At 62.2% G+C, this 18,941-nt stretch overlaps 3 protein-coding genes across 11 annotated transcripts in view; 2 read left to right on the forward strand and 1 right to left on the reverse strand.

The window, feature by feature from the left end:
* The window catches only part of Xg (Xg glycoprotein (Xg blood group)), a 4,938-nt gene extending 1,218 nt beyond the window's left edge, over positions 1-3,720 (forward strand). Inside the window, exons 2-10 of one of the 6 annotated variants that reach the window (XM_050133116.1) lie at positions 251-295; positions 817-840; positions 946-1,002; positions 1,795-1,815; positions 1,910-1,966; positions 2,231-2,308; positions 3,074-3,169; positions 3,253-3,369; positions 3,578-3,720. In XM_050133116.1, the coding sequence (XP_049989073.1) occupies positions 251-295; positions 817-840; positions 946-1,002; positions 1,795-1,815; positions 1,910-1,966; positions 2,231-2,308; positions 3,074-3,169; positions 3,253-3,369; positions 3,578-3,594 (512 nt within the window). In that variant the 3' untranslated portion in view covers positions 3,595-3,720. Of the gene's footprint in view, positions 1-137; positions 296-816; positions 841-945; positions 1,003-1,311; positions 1,415-1,794; positions 1,967-2,230; positions 2,309-3,073; positions 3,170-3,252; positions 3,370-3,577 lie in introns of those variants that run through there. The other 5 variants (XM_050133120.1, XM_050133121.1, XM_050133117.1 and 2 more) reach the window with 5 other exon arrangements.
* Positions 3,721-4,643: 923 nt separating this feature from the next.
* Positions 4,644-8,676, reverse strand: Il3ra (interleukin 3 receptor subunit alpha). 4 transcript variants are annotated; one of them, XM_050133127.1, is made up of 12 exons: positions 8,537-8,676; positions 8,208-8,301; positions 7,909-8,027; positions 7,412-7,535; positions 7,133-7,265; positions 6,665-6,846; positions 6,384-6,502; positions 5,911-5,940; positions 5,724-5,835; positions 5,321-5,432; positions 4,954-5,032; positions 4,644-4,784 (listed from the first exon to the last, which is right to left on the reverse strand). In XM_050133127.1, exons 2-12 carry the CDS (start codon positions 8,281-8,283, stop codon positions 4,722-4,724), a joined length of 1,149 nt encoding a protein of 382 aa, XP_049989084.1. In that variant the 5' UTR covers positions 8,284-8,301; positions 8,537-8,676; the 3' UTR covers positions 4,644-4,721. The 4 variants fall into 4 exon arrangements, 3 of the variants coding, with proteins under 3 accessions (XP_049989084.1, XP_049989083.1, XP_049989085.1); XM_050133126.1 differs by lacking the exon at positions 8,537-8,676 and adding an exon at positions 8,385-8,491; XR_007590164.1 differs by lacking the exon at positions 8,537-8,676 and adding an exon at positions 8,385-8,491 and having other exon boundaries at positions 4,739-4,784; positions 5,734-5,835.
* Positions 8,677-14,468: 5,792 nt separating this feature from the next.
* LOC126495530 (neuroligin-4, X-linked) overlaps positions 14,469-18,941 on the forward strand; it is a 7,570-nt gene continuing 3,097 nt past the window's right edge. The window contains exons 1-4 of the mRNA XM_050133125.1: positions 14,469-14,662; positions 15,052-15,608; positions 17,344-17,499; positions 18,137-18,322. Of these exons, the coding sequence (XP_049989082.1) occupies positions 15,194-15,608; positions 17,344-17,499; positions 18,137-18,322 (757 nt within the window). The 5' untranslated portion in view covers positions 14,469-14,662; positions 15,052-15,193. The remainder of the gene's footprint in view (positions 14,663-15,051; positions 15,609-17,343; positions 17,500-18,136; positions 18,323-18,941) is intronic.

Genomic DNA, 18,941 nt, shown 5'->3' on the forward strand with positions numbered 1-18,941 from the left:
TATGGGAAGCCGCGGGGACTTTTATCGTGAAGGGGCGGCCGGGCGGTGCCGGGCGGGGCGGGAACCGGCGGATCCGGTTCGGGGCGGGGGCGCCGCCCGCGAGGGGGGGTGGAAACTGAGTCACGGGCGGGGGGGCGGGGTGCTGGGTGCTGAGTCCCCCGTGGGTGCTGGGTGCTGAGTCCCCCGCGGGCGCCGCTGACGTCGCGCGACCCCGCGACCCCTGACCCCTGACCCCTGACCCCGCGCGCAGGTGACGACGGCGGCGACTTTGACCTCGCGGACGCCTTGGACCCCGGTGAGTGCGGCTGCGGCGCTGGGTGCTGGGGGCTGAGTACTCGGTGTGCTGGGTGCTTAGTGCTCAGTGCTCAGGGTGCTTGGTGCTGGGTGCTCAGTGCTTTGTGCTCAATACTCGGTGCTCAGTGCTTAGTGCTCGGGGTGCTCAGTGCTTTGTACTCGGTGCTCGGGGTGCTGGGTGCTCAGTGCTTAGTGCTCAGTGCTCAGGGTGCTTGGTGCTGGGTGCTCAGTGCTTTGTGCTAAATACTCGGTGCTCGGTGCTCAGTGCTTAGTGCTCAGTGCTCGGGGTGCTCAGTGCTTTGTACTCGGTGCTTCGTGCTCGGTATTCAATACTTGGTTCTTCATGCTCAATAACCAAGATACTCGGTGCTTGGTGCTCGGTAATCAGTGCTGGTTGCTGGGTGCTCAGTCCTCAGTACCCTGGGTGCTTGGTGCTTGGTGCTCGCTGCTCAACGCTAGGTGCTCAGTGCCCCGGTTGCTCAGTACTCCGGGTGCTCGGTGCTCAGTCCTCTTCTCTTCCAGATCCGACTCCGAAGCCCGGCGGGGGTGAGTGACGCCGTCAGGTGACCCCGGGGGCGGGGGGGGGGGTGAGGGTGCTGAATGCTCAGTCCCCCTGCCCCGTGGGTGCTGCGCTGAGTTCTCCTTCCCCAGGCCTCTACCCGAAGCTCCCGGCGGACCCGCTGCCCTCGGACCCACACGGCGGCGGAGGTAAAGTCACGGGTGCTGTGCTGAGTTCTCCCGGGTGCTGCCCTGAGTCCCTCGGGTGCTACACTGAGTTCTTCCTCCCCGTGGGTGCTGTGCTGAGTCCTGCCTTCCCCAAGGTGCTGCGCTAAGTACTTCTGGGTGCTTTGCTGAGTCCTTCCTGGTTCTTTGCTGAATCACCCGGGTGCTGGGTGCTGCACTGAGTTCTTCCTGCCCCGTGGGTGCTGTGCTGAGTCCTCCTCAGGTGATCTCCTGGGTCCTTCCGGTGCTGTGCTGAGTCCTCCCCTCTCAGTGGTGCTGCTCTGAGTCCTCCAGGTGCTGTGCTGGGTTCTCCCTGGGTGCTGTGCTCAGTTGTCCCCGGTGCTTCACTGGCTCCTCCAGGTGCTGCGCTGAGTCCTCTTCGGTGATGGGTGCTGCGGTGAGTCCTCCCCGGGTGCTATGCTGAGTCGCCTTTGCCCCGGGTGCTGCGCTGAGTCGCCCTTCACAGACGTCCAGGCCCCAGCACAGCCCAGAGTGCTCAGTGCTTGGTGCTCAGTGCTTAGTGCTTGGTGCTTGGTGCTCAGTACTCAGTGCCCCAGGTGCTCAGTGGTCAGGGTGCTTGGTGCTGGGTGCTCAGTGCTTGGTACTCGGTGCTTGGTGCTCAGTGCTTGGTACTCAGTACTCAGGGTGCTTGGTGTTCAGTGCTCAGTGCCCCAGGTGCTCAGTGCTCAGTGCTTGGTGCTCAGTGCTTAGAGCTCGGTGCTCGGTGCTGGTGCTCAGTATACTGGGTGCTCGATGCTAAGTCCTCTTTTTTTCCAGATCCGACGTCGAAGCCCGGGGGTGGGTGATACCATCTGGGGCCCCGGGCGGGTGAGGGTGCTGAATGCTCAGTCCCCCTGCCCCGTGGGTGCTGCGCTGAGTTCTCCTTCCCCAGGTCTCTACCCGAAGCTCCCGGCGGACCCGCTGCCCTCGGACCCACACGGCGGCGGAGGTAAACTCATGGGTGCTGCGCTGAGTCCTCCCGGGTGCTGCGCTGCGTCCTTCCTGGTGCTGTGCTGAGTCCCCCAGGTGCTGGGTGCTGCGCTGAGTCCCCATCCCAGGTGCTGTGCTCGGTTTTCCTGCCCCGTGGGTGCTGTGCTAAGTTCCCCTCAGGGGCTCGCCTGAATGCCAAAGGTGCTGCGCTGAGTCCTCTTGGGTGATGGGTGCCGTGCTGAGTCCTCCCTGGGTGCTGCGCTGAGTCCCCACTCCCCCGCAGGCGTCTACCCCCCGCCCAGGCCCCGCCCACAGCCGCCCAGGCCCCGCCCACAGCCCAGCGACACCAATGGCTTCGGAGGTGAGAGCTCATCACGTATGCAAATGCATTCAAATCATATGTGGGGTTATGCAAATGCGGGGACACTTCTGGTGGAGCGGGCATGTGATGCATTCAAATTTATGCAAATCAACCCCGAATGTATTTGGGTCTCGATGGAAGAGTGGTGGTTAATTATTCATGTATGCAAATTCATTCAGATTTATTCATCATCCACCACTGTGCACAATTGGGGGCGGAGATAATTATCCACTTATGCAGATTTATGCAAATGCGAGATGAAGGGCCTGGAGGGCGCAGAGGCCTCGGGTTTTGCTGCTTATTATTCACGTATGCAAATTTATTCGGGGGGAGAGCAATTCCTGTCCTTCCCCCCACACACACAGGCACTCGCTTGGAATGCTGGGAAATGTAGTCTGAGACGCCCACTTCCTGTCTCTGACACACAGGACTGTGGGAAATGTAGTCTCTGACGGCCACAGACACACAGAGGACTGTGGGAAATGTAGTCTCTGCCGGCCACGGACACACAGAGGACTGTGGGAAATGTAGTCTCTGGTGGCCACCTCCTGATAAGGACACAAAGGACTGTGGGAAATGTAGTCCCACGTAGCCGTCTCCAACCACGAACGCAGGGCATTCTGGGAAATGTGGGCCCCGCCCACCCCCGCACCGACTTCCAGTCAGTGCCACAAGGAACCCTGGGAGACGAATCTGCTCCCACCCAGAGAATCCTGGGAAATGGAGTCCCGGCCCCGCCCCCCTCACCCCCTTTTCCTCCCACAGGAAGTGGTGGCTATGGCGGATACAGCGGCGGCCATGACACGCACGGTGGCGGCCACGGCCCTACACACCACGGCGATGACGTAGGCGGAGCCCAGGGTGAGCACGCGGTGACCCCCGACCCCGGGTCGAGGGTCGTGACCCCTGCCTGACCCCTGACCCCCCCCCCCCCCCCCCCCCAGGAAACACCGTCGCTCGCATCGTCTCCCCGATCGTCTCGGTCGTCGTCGTGGCGCTCGTGGGCGCCGGCGTCAGCTACTTCCGGTCCGGGCAGCGGCGGGGGTGCCTGGGGCGCAGCGGTGAGCCCACCCCTTCCTGTGCCAGTCACCCAGGCCCCGCCCCTTCCTGTGCCCCCTCGCCTGTCACTCATCTCCTTTTGTTTCCCTCGCTCTTTACATGTGATGGACCCGTGGGGTGGGGAAGCAGGAAGTGAGTGAGGGGCGGGGCTTCTCGAATGGGGACGGGGGCGGGACTTCCTGTTCTCCTCCTCTCCCCCCCCTCACGCAGACCCCGAGACCATCTGATGGCTCCAATCTGGGCGATGATGACGACGCAGGGCGAGCAAGGCGGTGATGTCACCTGACCCCCTGGCGTTGCAGCTGGGGTGTGAATAAACGAAGGTCGCGCCCGCTAAATCATTCGTTCTTTCTTTTGTTTCCGCAACCTCTGTTCACCCTGATGCCCCCGCCCCCCCACTTCCTGTCCCCGGCCCCGCCCCTTCCTCCGCCCATCTGTCCCCGTCACGGACCTCGTGGCGGCCATCTTTGATCCCGTTTGAACCAGTTTGATCCGGTCTGATCCAGTTTTTTCAGGTTTTGAACCAGCCTACACTAGTTTGATCTAGTTTGAACCAGGTTGATCCAGTTTTGAACAGCTCTGATCCGTTCTGATCTAGTTTTGAACCTGACTACACTGATTTGATCCAGTTTGAACCTGTTTTACCCGGTTTTGAACCAGTCTACACTGGTTTCCCAGTTTGAACCAGTTTGATCCAGTTTGATCTACTTTTCAACAGCTCTGATCCGGTTTGATCTGGTTTTAACTGTATACACTGGTTTGATCCAGTTTGAACCAGTTTGACTGTTCTACACTGCTTTGATCCAGTTTTAAGACGTTTAATCTGGTTTTGATCCTGTCTACACTGGTTTGATCCACTTTTGAAGCAGTCTACACTGGTGTGATTCAGTTTGATCCAGTTTTGAACAGCTCTGATCCGGTTTGATCTGGTTTGGAACGGGTCTACACTGCTTTGATTTAGTTTTAAGAAGTTTAATCTGGTTTTGAAGCCGTCTACACTGGTTTGAACCAGTTTGATCTGGTCTGATCCAGTTTGATCCGTTTTTGTACCTGTCTACACTGGTTTGATCCAGTTTGTACTTGTTTGATCCAGTTTGATTCACTTTTGAACCAGTCTACACTAGTTTCCTCCGTCCTTTCATCCATCCATCCCCCGTCATGGACCACGCGGCAGCCATCTTTGTTCCTGGAGAAAAAAAAAAAAGCGTTTTTTATTTCGTGACCTCCGCCCCGCCCCGCCCACAGGCCCGTGATTGACAGACTATGAGGCTCGGACTCCGTTTTTTTTCTTTATTTTTCCCAGAAGCCCCTGGGGCTTTATTGCGCCTGTGAGTGATGGGCAGGGGGGGGGGCCTCATGCGTCCGTAACGTGTGTCACTTCCGGGTCCTCGGGTGTGGCCGCTGCCGCCCACGCTACCTGCGGGAAATGGGGGGGGTGTTACAGGGGAGGAGGCTCCGCCCCCTTCCCCTGCCGCCTGCCCATCACCCCAAGCCCTGCCCCTTTTCTCCCTCAGCCACCTGTCACCCAGGCCCCGCCCCCACCCTAGGCCCCGCCCCCACCCATCACCCAGGCCCCGCCCCCTCACCGCCTCCTCTGCTTCCTCCCCGCGCTGCCCCGGCTCCTTCACCCGCGGGATAGGAGGAAACAGCTTCGCCCTCAGCGGCCTGGGGACAGGAAGTGAGGTCACGGGGGGGGGCACCGCAGAGGCCACGCCCCCCATGACATCGCTGCCCCTCGCTGGCTCCGCCCCCAATGACATCTTCTCCGTCCTCTGGCCCCACCCCCATGACATCACCTGGGGACAGGAAGTAAGGTCATAGGGGGCCGACAGAAGCCACGCCCCCTATGACATCGCTGCCCTCACTGGCTCCGCCCACCATTACTTCACCTTTATCCCCGCCCCTCTATGATGTCACCTCCCTCCGGGCCCCGCCCCGTGACATCATCACCACCTCCGGCACAGCAGCAGCGTCCCCAGTGCTGTCAGCCCCGCCCCCAGCGTGGCCAGAGCGGTGGCCATGACGGTCCCGCGGTTCCCGGTCCCAGCGGCGGCGGGGTCGCAGTCTGCGGGGGTCGGGGGTCAGAGGTCAGGCAGGGACAGGAAGTGACGTCAGGGACAGGAAGTGACCCAGGAGATCCACCCCCTTCCGTTGGTGATGACAGACAGGGGCGATGGGCGGGGCCACAGCGCGATGATGTCACAGGGACGGGATTCCCCCCCCACCCGCCATGAACAGGAAGTGACCCCTGACCCCCCACCCCCGCCCTGGTTGCTGATGGGACATCACGTGGTCAGGGCGGGGTGGTGCAGGGGTCACGGGGTCGCGGCGGAGTCACGGGGTCACGGCCGCTCACCCAGCCGCACCGAGCGGCTCCAGGCGCTGAACCGTGGCGACGATGTCGGCTTCGCCCGGACGCGGAAGGAGGCGGAGCCGGGGGTCGCGACCCGGAAGTGACTCTCGGACGTCTGGGGGGGTCATGGGGTCAGAGGGCGGCGAGGGCGGGGGAGGGGGATGGAGGAGGCCCCGCCCACCGCGCTCACCTCCTCGATCTCAGGCTCCAGGTGCGAAGACTGTGGTGGGGGAGGGGACTCAGCGCAGCACCCAGGAAGTCCGAGCACAGAACCCAGGAGAGGACTCAGCGCAGCACCCAGCAGAGGACTCAGAATAGGAACCAGAAATTCCGAGCCCAGAACCCGGGGAAGACTCAGCACCCAATGAGGACCCAGTGTAGCACCCAGCAGAGGACTCAGTGCAGCACCCAGGCGAGAGGACTCAGAATAGGAACCGGAAATTCCGAGCACAGAACCCGGGGAAGACTCAGCGCAGCACCCAATGAGGACTCAGCACAGCACCCAGCAGAGGAGGACTCAGCACAGCACCCAGGCGAGAGGACTCAGAATAGGAACCAGAAATTCCGAGCACAGAACCCAGGGAAGACTCAGCGCAGCACCCAGGCGAGAGGACTCAGCGCAGCACCCAGGCGAGAGGACTCAGCGCAGCACCCAGGCGTCACCTTGTTGATCTGCAGCTCGTAACGGAACCTGCGGTGGAAGCGGCTCCGCATCTCCCAGTGCAGCTGCGCGGCCTCGGTCCCGTTGCAGGCGGCGGTGAGCGCGGGCGGCGTCAGGACCTCTGTGCACACAGCGGGCGCTCACACATGCACGTGCGCACACAGCAGGCGCTCACCATTGCACACAGCAGGCGCTCACCACTGCACACGCGCACCCAGCAGGCGCTCACCACTGCACACAGCCGGCGCTCACCCTTGCACGCGCGCACCCAGCAGGCGCTCACCTGTGCGCTGCAGGTCCAGGGAGAGGTCCGTGCAGGAAGCCCCGCCCCCACCAGTCACCGTCACGGTCACGTAAGCCGGAAGCTCCGCCCCTGTGGCTCTGTCCACCCGGCAGCCCAGCCGTGCACCCCGCTGGTCCGTGAGGTCATAGTGCGCGCACTCGCGGTCCCGGTCCCGGCCTTGCCTGGGGGGGAGGGGGTGAAGGACAGGAACTGACATCAGCCCGGGTGCCGTTGGCCCCGCCCACGACAGGAAGTGACGTCGTTCTCAGCTCCGCTAACCCCGCCCACTCCGGAATTCCCAGTCCGTGGCTGGCTCCACCCACTCCTGGCCCCGCCCATGACAGGAAGTGACATCACTCTCAGGTGTGTTAACCCGCCCACTCTGGATTTCCCCGCCTGGCTAACCCCGCCCATTCGGGAAGTCCCCGCACAGCAAGCCCCGCCCCTGCGTCAGCCCCGCCCACTCACGAGGCGCCCCGCCAGAACATCTGGTACTGCAAGTGCTCGGGCGCCCCGGGGCCCCGCCCCCAGCGACACGTCATCACGTCCACGTCGTGCACCCAGCAGCTCAGGTTCGTGGCAGCCGAGGCGCGGTCGGGGTCTGGGAGGGGGGTCAGGGGGTCAAGGGGTCAGGGGGCGGGGTCAGCAGGTGAGAGGAGGACTGAGTGCAACACCCGGGAGGACTCAGCACAGCACCCAGGGGCGCAGGGGCCACGGGGTCAGGGGCCTCTGACGTCACGGGGTCACCTGACTCGGGGAACAAGATGGAGGCGGCCGAGCGGTGGGGGTCGCGGTAGAGGAAGACGGAAAAGTTGGTCACGTGACACAGCGACAGGGACGAGAACCGGCAGAAGGAGCCGCCGGCGGGGGCCTGCGGGAGTCAGGGGTCAGGGCGGGGTTGGGGGGTCGGGGGTCAAAGCCTGCCGCGGGCGCACAAGGGACGCTGGGAAATGCAGTCCCAGAGAAGCTGGATCCCACTTCCTGTCGCTCTCGCAGAGCACTCTGGGAAACGTAGTCCCACACAGCCCTGTGGAAAATTTAGTCCCACAGAGCCAGGACCCGACTTCCGGTCAGCGCCGCAAAGCCCCATGGGAAATGTAGTCCCACACTGTGGCCACAAAGACCAACTTCCGGCCGCTGTCCCAGAGCACTATGGGAAACGTAGTCCACTCCCACACATCCGGGTCGCCCACGGCCCTCTGGGAAACGCAGTCCCGCCCCAGCCCGGGGCCCCGCACACTCACCCACACCGGCGACTCCGCCCCCTTCTTGCACAGGACGTCGTGGGAACCGGAAGTGACGTATCCGTCCCAGGACAGGCGCAGCAGGGCGGGCTCCATGCGCAGGTTCCGGAAAAGCGGGGCTGGAGGCGGGGCCGGGGTGACGTCATCGGGGCCCGCGGGGTGGGGGGACTCAGCTCCCAGCACCCGGATGACGCCACCACGGGAACTCCCTGCCGCCTGACGTCACCGGAGGCCCCGACCCCTTCCGGACCGGACCCTGAGTTCCAGCCGGGGTCGGGACTTCCGGTGACGTCACCTACCCGGCTCCTCCGACGTCAGCAGCGCGCACGCCAGGGGCGCCAGGGCCAGGAGCAGCGGCAGCCGCGGGGCGGCCATGACGGCGGGGGGCGGGGCCTGCGGGGAAGGGGCGGGGCGCGAATGACGTCACGGCGGCCGGAGAAACCGGAAGTCACTCACCTCCTCCCCCCCCCGCCCACCTGGAATTCCCAGAATTCACCGCGGGAACCGGCGACCGTGGCGGCGGCGGGGGGGGGCGGGCGCGAGCCGAAAGCGCTTGCGTGCGCGCGATGACGTCACCGCCCCCTCCCGCCGTTGCCGCCGGTTCCGCCGCCGCCGCCTCGCTGCGCACCTGGGCCGGGGTCGCCGCGGTGGTCGCGGGGTCAAGGGTCGTCGCGGTGTCAGGGGTCGCCGGCCGCCAACTCTCGCGAGATTTCCCCGCGCGAAGGCGCCGCCGCTCCCTCTGCGCGCGCGGCTCCCGGCGGCTGCTGCGCGGACCCCGGGGGTTGAGCAACTTCCGCGGGGGCCGCGGTGCGTGCTGGGAGCGACGTCCGCCCGGGGGTCGGGGGTCGTGGTGACGTCAGCGGGCGGGGCCGGGACTCGTGCGCGGGGGTCGCGGAGAGGTGGGGGGCGGGGCTTCCGGGAGCGGAGGGCGTCGCGGCACCCGGGGGAGTACTCAGCACAGCACCAAAAACAAAGGAGGACTCAGCCCAGCACCTTGAGACGCAGCACCTGGGTACTCGGCCCAGCACCGGGAGGAGGACTCAGCACAGCACCCGAGAGGACTAGGCACAGCAGCATCCAAAACAAAGGAGGACTCAGCAGAGCACCTGGGAGGGCCCAGTCCCCAGCCCTCAGGAGGACTGAGTACAGCACTCAGCACCTGGAAGGTCTCAGCAGAACATACAGAAGGACTCAGCACAGCACTGAGCACCCAAGAGGCCTCTGGCCAGCAACAGGGAGGACTCAGCACAGCACCCAGTACCTGGACGGACTCAGAACAGCACGTGTGGACTCAGCCCAGTACCCGTGTGGACTCAGCACAGCACCTGGGTACTCAGCCCAGCACCCAAAACAACAAAGGAGGACTCAGCAGAGCACCTGGAGTCCCAACCTAGCATCTTGGATGGAAGGCCCAGACAAGGATCCAGAAGGACTCAGCACAGCACCCAGTCCATGGTAGGACTGAGCATAGCACCTGGGGACTCAGCCGAGCACCTCAGAGGCCTCAGCACTGCCCCTGGGGACTGAGCATAGCACCCAGGACTCAGCCCAGCACCTGGGGACTCAGCCGAGCACCTCAGAGGCCTCAGCACTGCACCTGGGGACTGAGCATAGCACCCAGAAGGACTCAGCCCAGCACTCAGCACCCGGGATGACGTCCCGCCCCCCACACGTGGTGATTGACAGGCCACACTAATATCGAGGATTCCGGATTTTTATTAAAAAATAAATAAAACCCCGGCCTGGCGATGGCGTCACTTCCGGGTCGGTGGGGGAGGCTGAGGTCAGCAGGGGTCACGGGTGGGCCCGGCCCCGCCCCCGAACCTGAGGTCAGGGATCACGGCAGCAAAGTGGGATGAGGTCAGGGCGGTGCACGTCGAAGCCGTGGCGGCCATCTTAGGTCAGGGCAGCCTGTTGTTGTTGAAGCCGGGGGCGACGTCACGGGGTGTGATGACGTCATCGCCCCCTTGACCTCGCCGGGAGCCGGGGTCGAAGGTCAGGTTCCAGGTCGGGCGGTCGCCTGTCAATCAGAGGACAGAAGGGCAATGGGGTCAGCTGTCAATCACCCGGGAGGACTCAGCCCAGCACCTGGAAGGACTCAGCCCAGCACCCAGCATCTGGAAGGACTCAGCACAGCACCCGGGAGGCCTCAGAACCCAGCAGCACCAGGGAGCACTCACTCAGCACAGAACCCAGCACCCGGGAGTACTCAGCACAGCACCCGCGGAATCAACCTGGCACCTGGGAGGACTCAGCAAGCACAGCACTCAGCACCCGGGAGGACTCAGCACAGCGCCCAGCACCCGAATCACCCAGCACCCCCACTTCCTATCTGACCCCCGCGCGCTTCCCCAAAATGCCAGGGCCGGGTGGGGAGACCGAGCTCAGTCCCCGCGGTGCTCGGTGTTTAGTACCTGGGGTGCTCGGTGCTCAGTCCGCTGCTGGGTGCTCGGTGCTAGGTACTAAGTTCCCGCGATGCTTGGTGCTTAATACATTGGGGTACTCGGTCCCCTCAGTGCTTAGTCCGCTGGGTGCTTGGCGCTCGGTGCTGAGTCCCCGCGGTGCTGCATGCTCGGTCCCCACGGTGCTCGGTGGTGAGTCCCCGCGGTGCTTGGTGCTCGGTCCCCGCTGTGCTCGGTCCCCACGGTGCTTGGTGCTCGGTGCCCAGTCCCCGCGGTGCTCGGTGTTTAGTACCTCGGTTGCTCGGTGTTCAGTCCGCTGCTGGGTGCTCGGTGCTAGGTATTAAGTTCCCGCGGTGCTTGGTGCTTAATACATTGGGGTACTCGGTCCCCTCAGTGCTTAGTCCGCTGGGTGCTTGGCGCTCGGTGCTGAGTCCCCGCGGTGTTCGATCCGGAAGAGCGCAGGTGAGCGCACAGGGCTCCCGTCGGAACTACATCTCCCAGAATGCGCTGCGGTTGACCGCGAAACTTCCGCTACAAACCGGAAACGGCCTTGGCTGCTCCGTTGCGCGGCTCCGCCGTGCCGGTACAAGGTAATCCGGGGGAACTACATCTCCCAGGATGCTCTGCAGTGAGACCCCTGACTTCCGCTACAAACCGGAAACGGCCTTGGCTGCTCCGTTTCGCGGCGCCGCCGTGCCCGGTACAAGGTAATCCGGGGGAACTACATCTCCCAGAATGCTCTGCGGTGTACCCCCCAAACTTCCGGTAAGAACCGGAAACGGCTTTGATTGCCCCGTTTCCGCGGACCCGCAGTGCCCGGTACGCGGTATCCGTACGGAACGACGTCTCCCAGAATGCTCTGCGGTGAGACCCTGACTTCCGGTACAAACCGGAAACGGCCTGGGCGGCCCCGTTTCCGCGGCCCCGCAGTGCCCTGTCGGTCGCGGTGATCCGCGGAGAACTACATCTCCCAAAATGCTCTGCGGTGTACCCCCAAACTTCCGGTACGAACCGGAAACGGCTTTGATTGCTCCGTTTCCGCGGCCCCGCAGTGGCCGGTACGCGGTATCCGTACGGAACGACATCTCCCAGAATGCTCTGCGGTGAGACCCTGACTTCCGGTACAAACCGGAAACGGCCTGGGCGGCCCTGTTTCCGCGGCCCGGCAGTGCCCGGTCGTTACGCCGTGATCCCGGGGAGAAATACATCTCCCAGAATGCTATCCGGTGAGCCACCTGACTTCCGGTACACACCGGAAACGGCCCGGGCTGCCCCGTTTCCGCGGCCGTAAACCGGCGATCCCGGAGAACTACATCTCCCGGCAGGCTCGGCGGCTTTCTCCCCGGAAGTCACCCCCAGCCGCTGTCGCCAAGGCCTCCGCCTCCGCCATTGGCCGCCGCGCCGTCCGTCCCGGCCAATCGGCGCGCGCGGGGGGCGGGGCCGCCGCGGAGGGGGCGGGGCCCGGGCTGCATCGACCCCGGCGTCCTCTCCCCGCGCCGGGAAACGGGAGGGGGAGAAAATAAAACCGCGTTGTTGTTTGTTCGCCGCGGAAATTTATTCCTGGCGGATTTCATTATTTTCTTTAATTTAGTTTTATTAATTTATTTATTTTTGTTTCCTTTAATCCGGTTTTTTCCGTATTTTTTTTTTTTTCTTCCCGGGTCCCGGATGGACGCAGCGCGCGCAGCCGCAGGTACGAGGAGGGGGGCGGGGCGCCGGCGCCGAGGAAAATCCGGGTTTTTTAGGTTTAATTTCCCGGTTTTTTTTTTTTTAATTTCTGATAATTTTGTGAAAATTGTTATTATTTTTTTTTTAGGCTGAATTTTTAATTTTTTTTTTAATCCCCCGCCGCCGCCATCTTGGCGCCGCTGCCGCGGGAGGGGGAGGGTATGGGAGCGGGGTCCGGTTGAGTTCGGTTTTAGTTCGGTTCCAATCGTAATTCAGGATTTATTTTAGTTGTATTTCATTTTATTTTTTTTCCGTTGTCATCATCCATCCGGGCTTTTTTTTTTTATGTGGCTGCTTTTTTAATTAATTTTAATTTAATTTGATTTTTTCTTTTTTTTTTTTTTTTTTTTTTTTTTTTTTTTTTTTTTTTTTTTTTTTTTTTTTTTTTTTTTTTTTTTTTTTTTGGGGGTTTTTTTTTTTTTTTTTTTCCCGGGGGGGGGGGGGGGGCGGGGGTCTCCACCAAGCTGTCAGTCACCCCCCCAGGGTCCCGCCCCTGTCACGCTTTGGGTCCGTGTTATGAATTTTATTTTATTTATTTTTTATTTATTTTTATTTTCTATTTCGTGTGTTACACGTGTGCAGCGTGATGTCCGACACGCGTGGCTAGCGTGTGATTTCTTAAAGAGTAAAAATGTTATGACAAATATAAAAAATTTTAATTTCACGCGGTCATTCGTATCCCGTGTGTCCCGCGTGTGTTCCGCAGAGCGCGCCACGCGGCCCCCGGGTCGACGTCACGGTTCACACTCGCGTGCGTGCGCTTGCTCCCTGTTTCAATCACGTTTTCTGTTTAATTTCTTTTTTTTTTTTAAGGATTCGAACCCGGTTCCGCGCTGAGGATCTGCCTCGCGCGCGTGAAAGGCGTGAGAATTCACCCCGCGTCCCGCGCAGCCCGAGACCGAGTGTGAGCGAGCTGTGGCGTGTGCGTCCGCGTGCTGCTGCTGCTACACGCGTGTGAGACTCACATTCGTTCACTTCTGGCACGCGAGGGACGCCGATGAGAATCTGACCGTGCGTGTTAAACCCCGCAACCAGGTGCCCACACCTCGTGACCAGCCGTGCCGGCCCCTCGTGTGCGCGTACAAGCGTGTGTAGACCGTGTGTATGCGTGTCATCGTGTCCACATCCCCACTCACGGTTTTATTTTCCACGCCCACGTACATCTTTCACGCTCTCCGTGTGCGCACGTGTCTGTTCACCCTGAGTCTACACACGTGTATTTGCAGCAACACGCATACGCCCCACCTCGGCCAGTCCACGTCACACGTGTTCACACGCCATTCACACGCACGCATGTGCACACGCTTCCCCGACCCACGCGCACTCCCACCCATGAGCGTGGCGTTCACACTCAGTCCCATCATGCGTGTGTTGCGTGTGCACGTGCGCGTATCCACGGCCCACTGCGACCCCTCAGTCTGCACACGTGCATTCGCACACGCGGGTAGTGCACACGCACCGCACCTACTGCAGGTAAATCACGCACACACGCCTGCAGCCGTGGTGGTGTCACACTGATACTGTGTGTAGTGCGCACACGTGTCCGGTCTTCCAGGCTGGGATTCGCACTCAGGCCCTCCCTTCCCAGAGAAGCCACAGCCGTGCGTGTTTCCGTGACCAGCGTTCACGCGTGACCACGCGTGTAACCGTACACGCCATCACGGACGTCTCTTCTCCCCCACAGGCCTCGAACCAGAGTCCCCCACGCGGGTCAAGATGGCGCCTGAGGCGGTGACGGACACGCGGCGCCCGGACACGACCCCCCCGAGGGCCTCGGCGCCGATGTCGTCGTCGTTGTAGCGTCGCCCGTGGCGTGTGCTGACGTGTGCTGTCCGTGAAAGGTGAACGCGGGGCATTCGTTCGCACACGCGTGTGTACTGTCGACGGGTGGCATCATCCCAATCGGGTGACATCATCACGTTAACTGGTGACATCGTCATGTGTTGTCGGGCGACATCATCACATTAACTGGAGACATCACGTGTTATCGTGTGACATCACCACGTTATCAGGCGACATGATCACGTGTCATCGGGCGACATCATCCCAACCATTGTGTGACATCGCCGTGACCACCGCATGACATCATCACCACGTGGTCACCATTCCCGTGTTTGCCTGGGGCCGCCCCTCGCCGTTCCACACGGGTTCCTTTCCTTCCCGTGTGATTCCCGTCACGGGTTCCGCACGTGTGTTCAGCCATGTTCATCCGTCCCACTCATTAAAACCCGCTCCATTCTCCGCATTTGTCTCCCGCATGTTTTCATTACACGCGTGTTCTCCCCGTGTCGTGCCGCTCGTCTCCCTTCCCCGCGTGTCCATCCCCGTCGTTTTCCATTCCCACGCATTTCACGTGTTCGCACCGCTGAGCGTGCTCTGCTGCGCGTGGCTCGCATTCGTATCGCACGTGCACACGCGTGTGAGCACGGGAATTTTCCCCCACGCGGGCACGGACGCGGGTCCCGATGTCACACGCGTGTGCCGGCGGCGGGGTGGGACGCAGGGCCGTGTGACGCCATCACGTGTCGTCCCCGCCCCTCCCCCGCGCAGGGCAACGCATGTGCTGAGCTGGGCGGAGCCTCGGAGCCGCGGCCCGGGTGACGTCGCCGAACACGGATGTCGGGGTAAGCGCGTTGGCGCCCGAGCACGCGTGTGCCTCGACACGGCTGTGCGCGTCTGCAGCGAGTGCGCGGTTCACGGGCGGTGGGCGTGTCTTCACGCGTGAGAGCGCGAGTCCTCGTGTGAGAGCCTCACGCATGTGCGCGGGATCCCAGTGGGCGGAGGAGGCGGCCATCCTTGTACATGCATGTACGTGTGTGCGTGTCCACGTCCGTACCCATCAGAGCAACCGTGTGTGCTCATGCGTGTGAGCGCCGGAGATCACGTGGTGGGATTCTCTGCGTCACACGTGTAACGTGAGCGTCTGGGAGCCGACCACTCACACGTTCACACGCCACACACGCGACATGCGTGTGCCCGCCCCTCACCACCCGCCCTCATTCCTTCCCGCCAGCCTGAGCAGCTGCCGAGGATGCTGGGAGAAACCCGCGACTGACGGCCCCGCCACGAGGACGCCCAGCGGCCTCTGACCCGGAACCCTGCGCGTCACGCGTGTTCATGCGTTTTCACGCGTGCGTCTCCCCCACACCACCCCGATGGCCCCGTGTCGCGCGTGGCCGCTGGCGTGCTGCGTGTTCGCCTTGGCGTGCTGTCGCGTGTGGGCGTCGTCGCCGCCGGCGCCCGTGGTGAGCACGCGGTACGGGAAGCTGCGCGGGCTGCGTGCGCCCCTGCCGGGCGGCGTGCTGGACCCCGTGGAGCAGTTCCTGGGCGTGCCCTACGCGGCGCCGCCGACCGGCGAGCGCCGGTTCCAGCCGCCCGAGCCGCCGTCCCCGTGGCCCGGCGTGCGCGACGCCACGCGATTCGCACCCGTGTGCCCGCAGCACCTGGACGAGCGCGCGCTGCTGCGGGACATGCTTCCCGTGTGGTTCACCGCCAGCCTGGACACGCTGGCCGCGCACGTGCGGGACCAGAGCGAGGACTGCCTGTTCCTCAACGTCTACGTGCCCGCGGGTGGGTGTGAGCGGCGCGCTACACGCTTGTTACACGGGATAACGCGTTACATGCTTATTACACAGGATGACACGTTACAGTTACACGCTTATTATACAAGATGGCACTTTACACGCTTATTACACGTGATGACGCGTTGCACGCTCGTTACGCAGGACGACATGCGCTTATTATGAGGGATTACACGTTTCGCGCTTATTACACGAGATGGCACATTACACACTTATTACCCGGGATGACGTCATGATTAGGGGCGGAAGCGACTCATGTTTTACACTTGGGGTCGGGTGAGGTCAGAGTACGATGACATCACGTGGACAGGGCGCACACGGAGTGACATCATCAGCGTGTGGAGGAGGTCAGAGGTCACGTGTGCGGGAGGGAGCCGTGAGTCCTGACACACGTGTGGCGACCCCCTGGATTCTTCCCCGTGCGGCCTCACCACATCACACGGTCCCACGGTTCCCGGTGACGCATGTGCCACGTGTGTGCGGTCACGTGATCCCTGTTTTTTTTTCTCGCACACAGCCTCGAATCCCGTTTTTTCCCCGTCCTCGTTTTCTCAAGTTTTACGTTTTTCCGTCTCTCTTCTCGGTTTTCCCGGCTTTTCGACACGCGTGTCGGCCGCCGGCTCCGTGTTAATTTTCGTTCTCCCCCCCCCCCGTCCCCGTCCCCGTCCGACCCAGGAGCGAACACGGGGAAAACCGCTGATGACATCACGGCTCACACGCGTGGTGACGACGAAGGTATCGAGTTTTTTATAATCGATTTTATTGATTCCATCGGTTTTTTGTCAATTTATCGATTTTCTCGTTTTATCGTTTTTATCAGTTTTTTTGTTGTCTTATCGACTTTATCGTTTTTTGTCGTTCTTATCGACTTTATCGATTTTATCGGTTTTATAATTTTATCGATTTTATCAGTTTTCTCGTCTTTTTTTTTTCCCGATTTCTCCTTAACGACTTTCTTGCGTTGCCCGCGCCCGGCCCCCCGGTGCATGATCTCATCATCGTCTCGGTTTTTTTTTTTTTGGCTTTTTTTTTTTTTTACCGTGTGCGGCCCCGCGTCCTTTTCTCCTCGTCATGGCTGAACACGGAGGAAACCGTTTTTTTTTTTAAAAACCCCGTGGTTGGGGGGAAGGGGGGGAATCACGAGTCACGTGACATGCGACCCCCAGGTGACCCCCAGGTGACCCTGGGTCACAGGACACGCGACCTCCCCCGCCTTAAGGTCACGGCGCCCCCCCCCCGACGGGCTTCCTGGTGTGGGAGGAGGCGGCATTTGCATAAATCTGCATATTCATCGCTCGGGTTTGCATATCTGTGAATAATCATGAGGGGAGTAGAAAGACGGGCAGGGAACAGGAAGTGGGGCGGGAAGCAGGAAGTAAGGCAGGAAGTGGGGCAGGAAGCCGGGCAGGGAACAGGAAGTGGGGCAGGAAACAGGAAGTAAGGCAGGAAGTGGGGCAGGAAGCCGGGCAGGAAACAGGAAGTGGGGCAGGAAACAGGAAGTAAGGCAGGAAATGGGGCAGGAAGCCGGGCAGGGAACAGGAAGTGGGGCAGGAAGCAGGAAGTAAGACAGGAAGTGGGGCAGGAAGCCGGGCAGGAAACAGGAAGTGGGGCAGGAAACAGGAAGTAAGGCAGGAAATGGGGCAGGAAATAAGACAGGAAGTGGAGCGGGAAGCCGCCTAGAACGTGGCCCCGCCCCCGTGACCCCGCCTTCCGTGACCCCGCAGCCGCCCGCGACCCCGGCGCCGACCCCCGGCCGGTCATGGTCTACATCCACGGCGGCTCCTACATGGAAGGCAGCGGGAACCTGATGGACGGCAGCGTGCTCGCCAGCTACGGCGACGTCATCGTGGTCACCGTCAACTACCGCCTGGGCGTGCTCGGTGAGCGGCCCCCGACCCCTGACCCCTGACCCCGCCTCACCGGCCTGGCGTGTGCCTGGCATGTGCTTAGCGTGTGCTTGGCGTGTGCTTGGCGTGTGCTTGGCGTGTGCTTGGCGTGTCTGTGGCACGTGGGCGCTGTGTGATTCCGTCTGCTGTCATCCCCTGACCCCCGACCCCGCACTTGACCCCTGACCCCGCCCTCGTATGACACACACGCACACAGCTCACGTGACGTGGCCCCTCGCGACTCCATCCCCGCCTCACGTGTGTGGCGTGTGCCTGCCGTGTGTGACGTTTCCTGACCTCGGCTCGAACTCCCACGATCCCGCTGTGATCCCCGTGAGCCCCACACGTACGGCGTGTGCCACGTGTCATTAGGGTGTACTTAGTATGTGCTTAGTGTACGCATGACGACTGCCACTTCCTGTGACCTCGCGTGACCCTGCGTGACCTCCATGACCCTGCCCCACATCACACGTGCAATGTGTGCTCGTCGTGTTCTTAGTGCGTGCTTAGCGTGTGCTCGGCATGTTCTTAGCGTTTAGCGTGTTCTTAGCGTGAACTTCGCGTGTGTTTGGCGTTTGCTCCGCGTGTGCTTAGCGTGTTCTTGGCGTGTCCCCGCCCCCCCCACCCGCAGGCTTCCTGAGCACGGGCGACCAGGCCGCCAAGGGCAACTACGGCCTCCTGGACCAGATCCAGGCGCTGCGCTGGGTGGAGGAGAACGCGGGCGCCTTCGGCGGGGACCCCAAGCGCGTGACCGTGTTCGGCTCGGGCGCCGGCGCCTCCTGCGTCAGCCTGCTCACGCTCTCGCACTACTCGGAGGGTGAGACACGCGTGTGCGCCCGCGACCCCTGACCCCGTGACCCCGCCGTGACCCCGCCGTGACCCTGGCCCCTCACCCACAGTGGCTCCGTCACCCTGACCCCTGACCTCACAGTGACCGCGACTGTGACCCCCTGACCCATGACCCCCCCACAAGCCCAAAGTGATCCTGTGATGACCTCGTGACCCGGACCCCGTACTCGACCCTGACCTCTGACTCCATGATGACCCCCATGTGACCCCACCCTGACCCCTCAGTGACCCTCCCATGACCCCCGTGGGAGCAGCGCTGACCCTGTGACCCCAACCTGACCCCGAGGTGACCCCACCCTGACCCTGCTGACCCCACGGTCCCGCATTGACCCCTGTGTCACCCTCCCGTGACCCCACCCCAACCCCCGTGTGATGACCCTGTCGTGACCCCGCCCTGACCCCTGTGTGACCCCACCCTGCCCTCACATGACCCCACCCTGACCTCCACGTGACCCCACTCTGACCCCACCCCGACCCCTGCACTGACCCCCGTGTGACCCCGCCCTGACCCCAGTATGACCACACCCCGACCTCACGTGATCCATACGTGACCTCTGCCCCGACCCCACCGTGTGATGACCCCGACC

The sequence above is a fragment of the Alexandromys fortis genome, unplaced genomic scaffold (genome assembly GCF_014885135.2).
Source record: "Alexandromys fortis isolate MF-2015 unplaced genomic scaffold, M_Fortis_MF-2015_v1.1 scaffold_497, whole genome shotgun sequence".
NCBI classification, from domain to species: domain Eukaryota; kingdom Metazoa; phylum Chordata; class Mammalia; order Rodentia; family Cricetidae; genus Alexandromys; species Alexandromys fortis.

What these genes read in the sequence shown, in the direction of transcription:
- Il3ra (XM_050133127.1), bottom strand. Translation starts at nt 8,283, where the DNA reads ATGGCCGCCCCGCGGCTGCCGCTGCTCCTGGCCCTGGCGCCCCTGGCG. An exon ending in GGGCGGAGTCGCCGGTGTGG is followed by an intron (nt 7,536 to 7,908) that starts GTGAGTGTGCGG and finishes TGACTCCCGCAG; the next exon opens with GCCCCCGCCGGCGGCTCCTT. An exon ending in ACGAGCTGCAGATCAACAAG is followed by an intron (nt 5,941 to 6,383) that starts GTGACGCCTGGG and finishes CCCCCACCACAG; the next exon opens with TCTTCGCACCTGGAGCCTGA.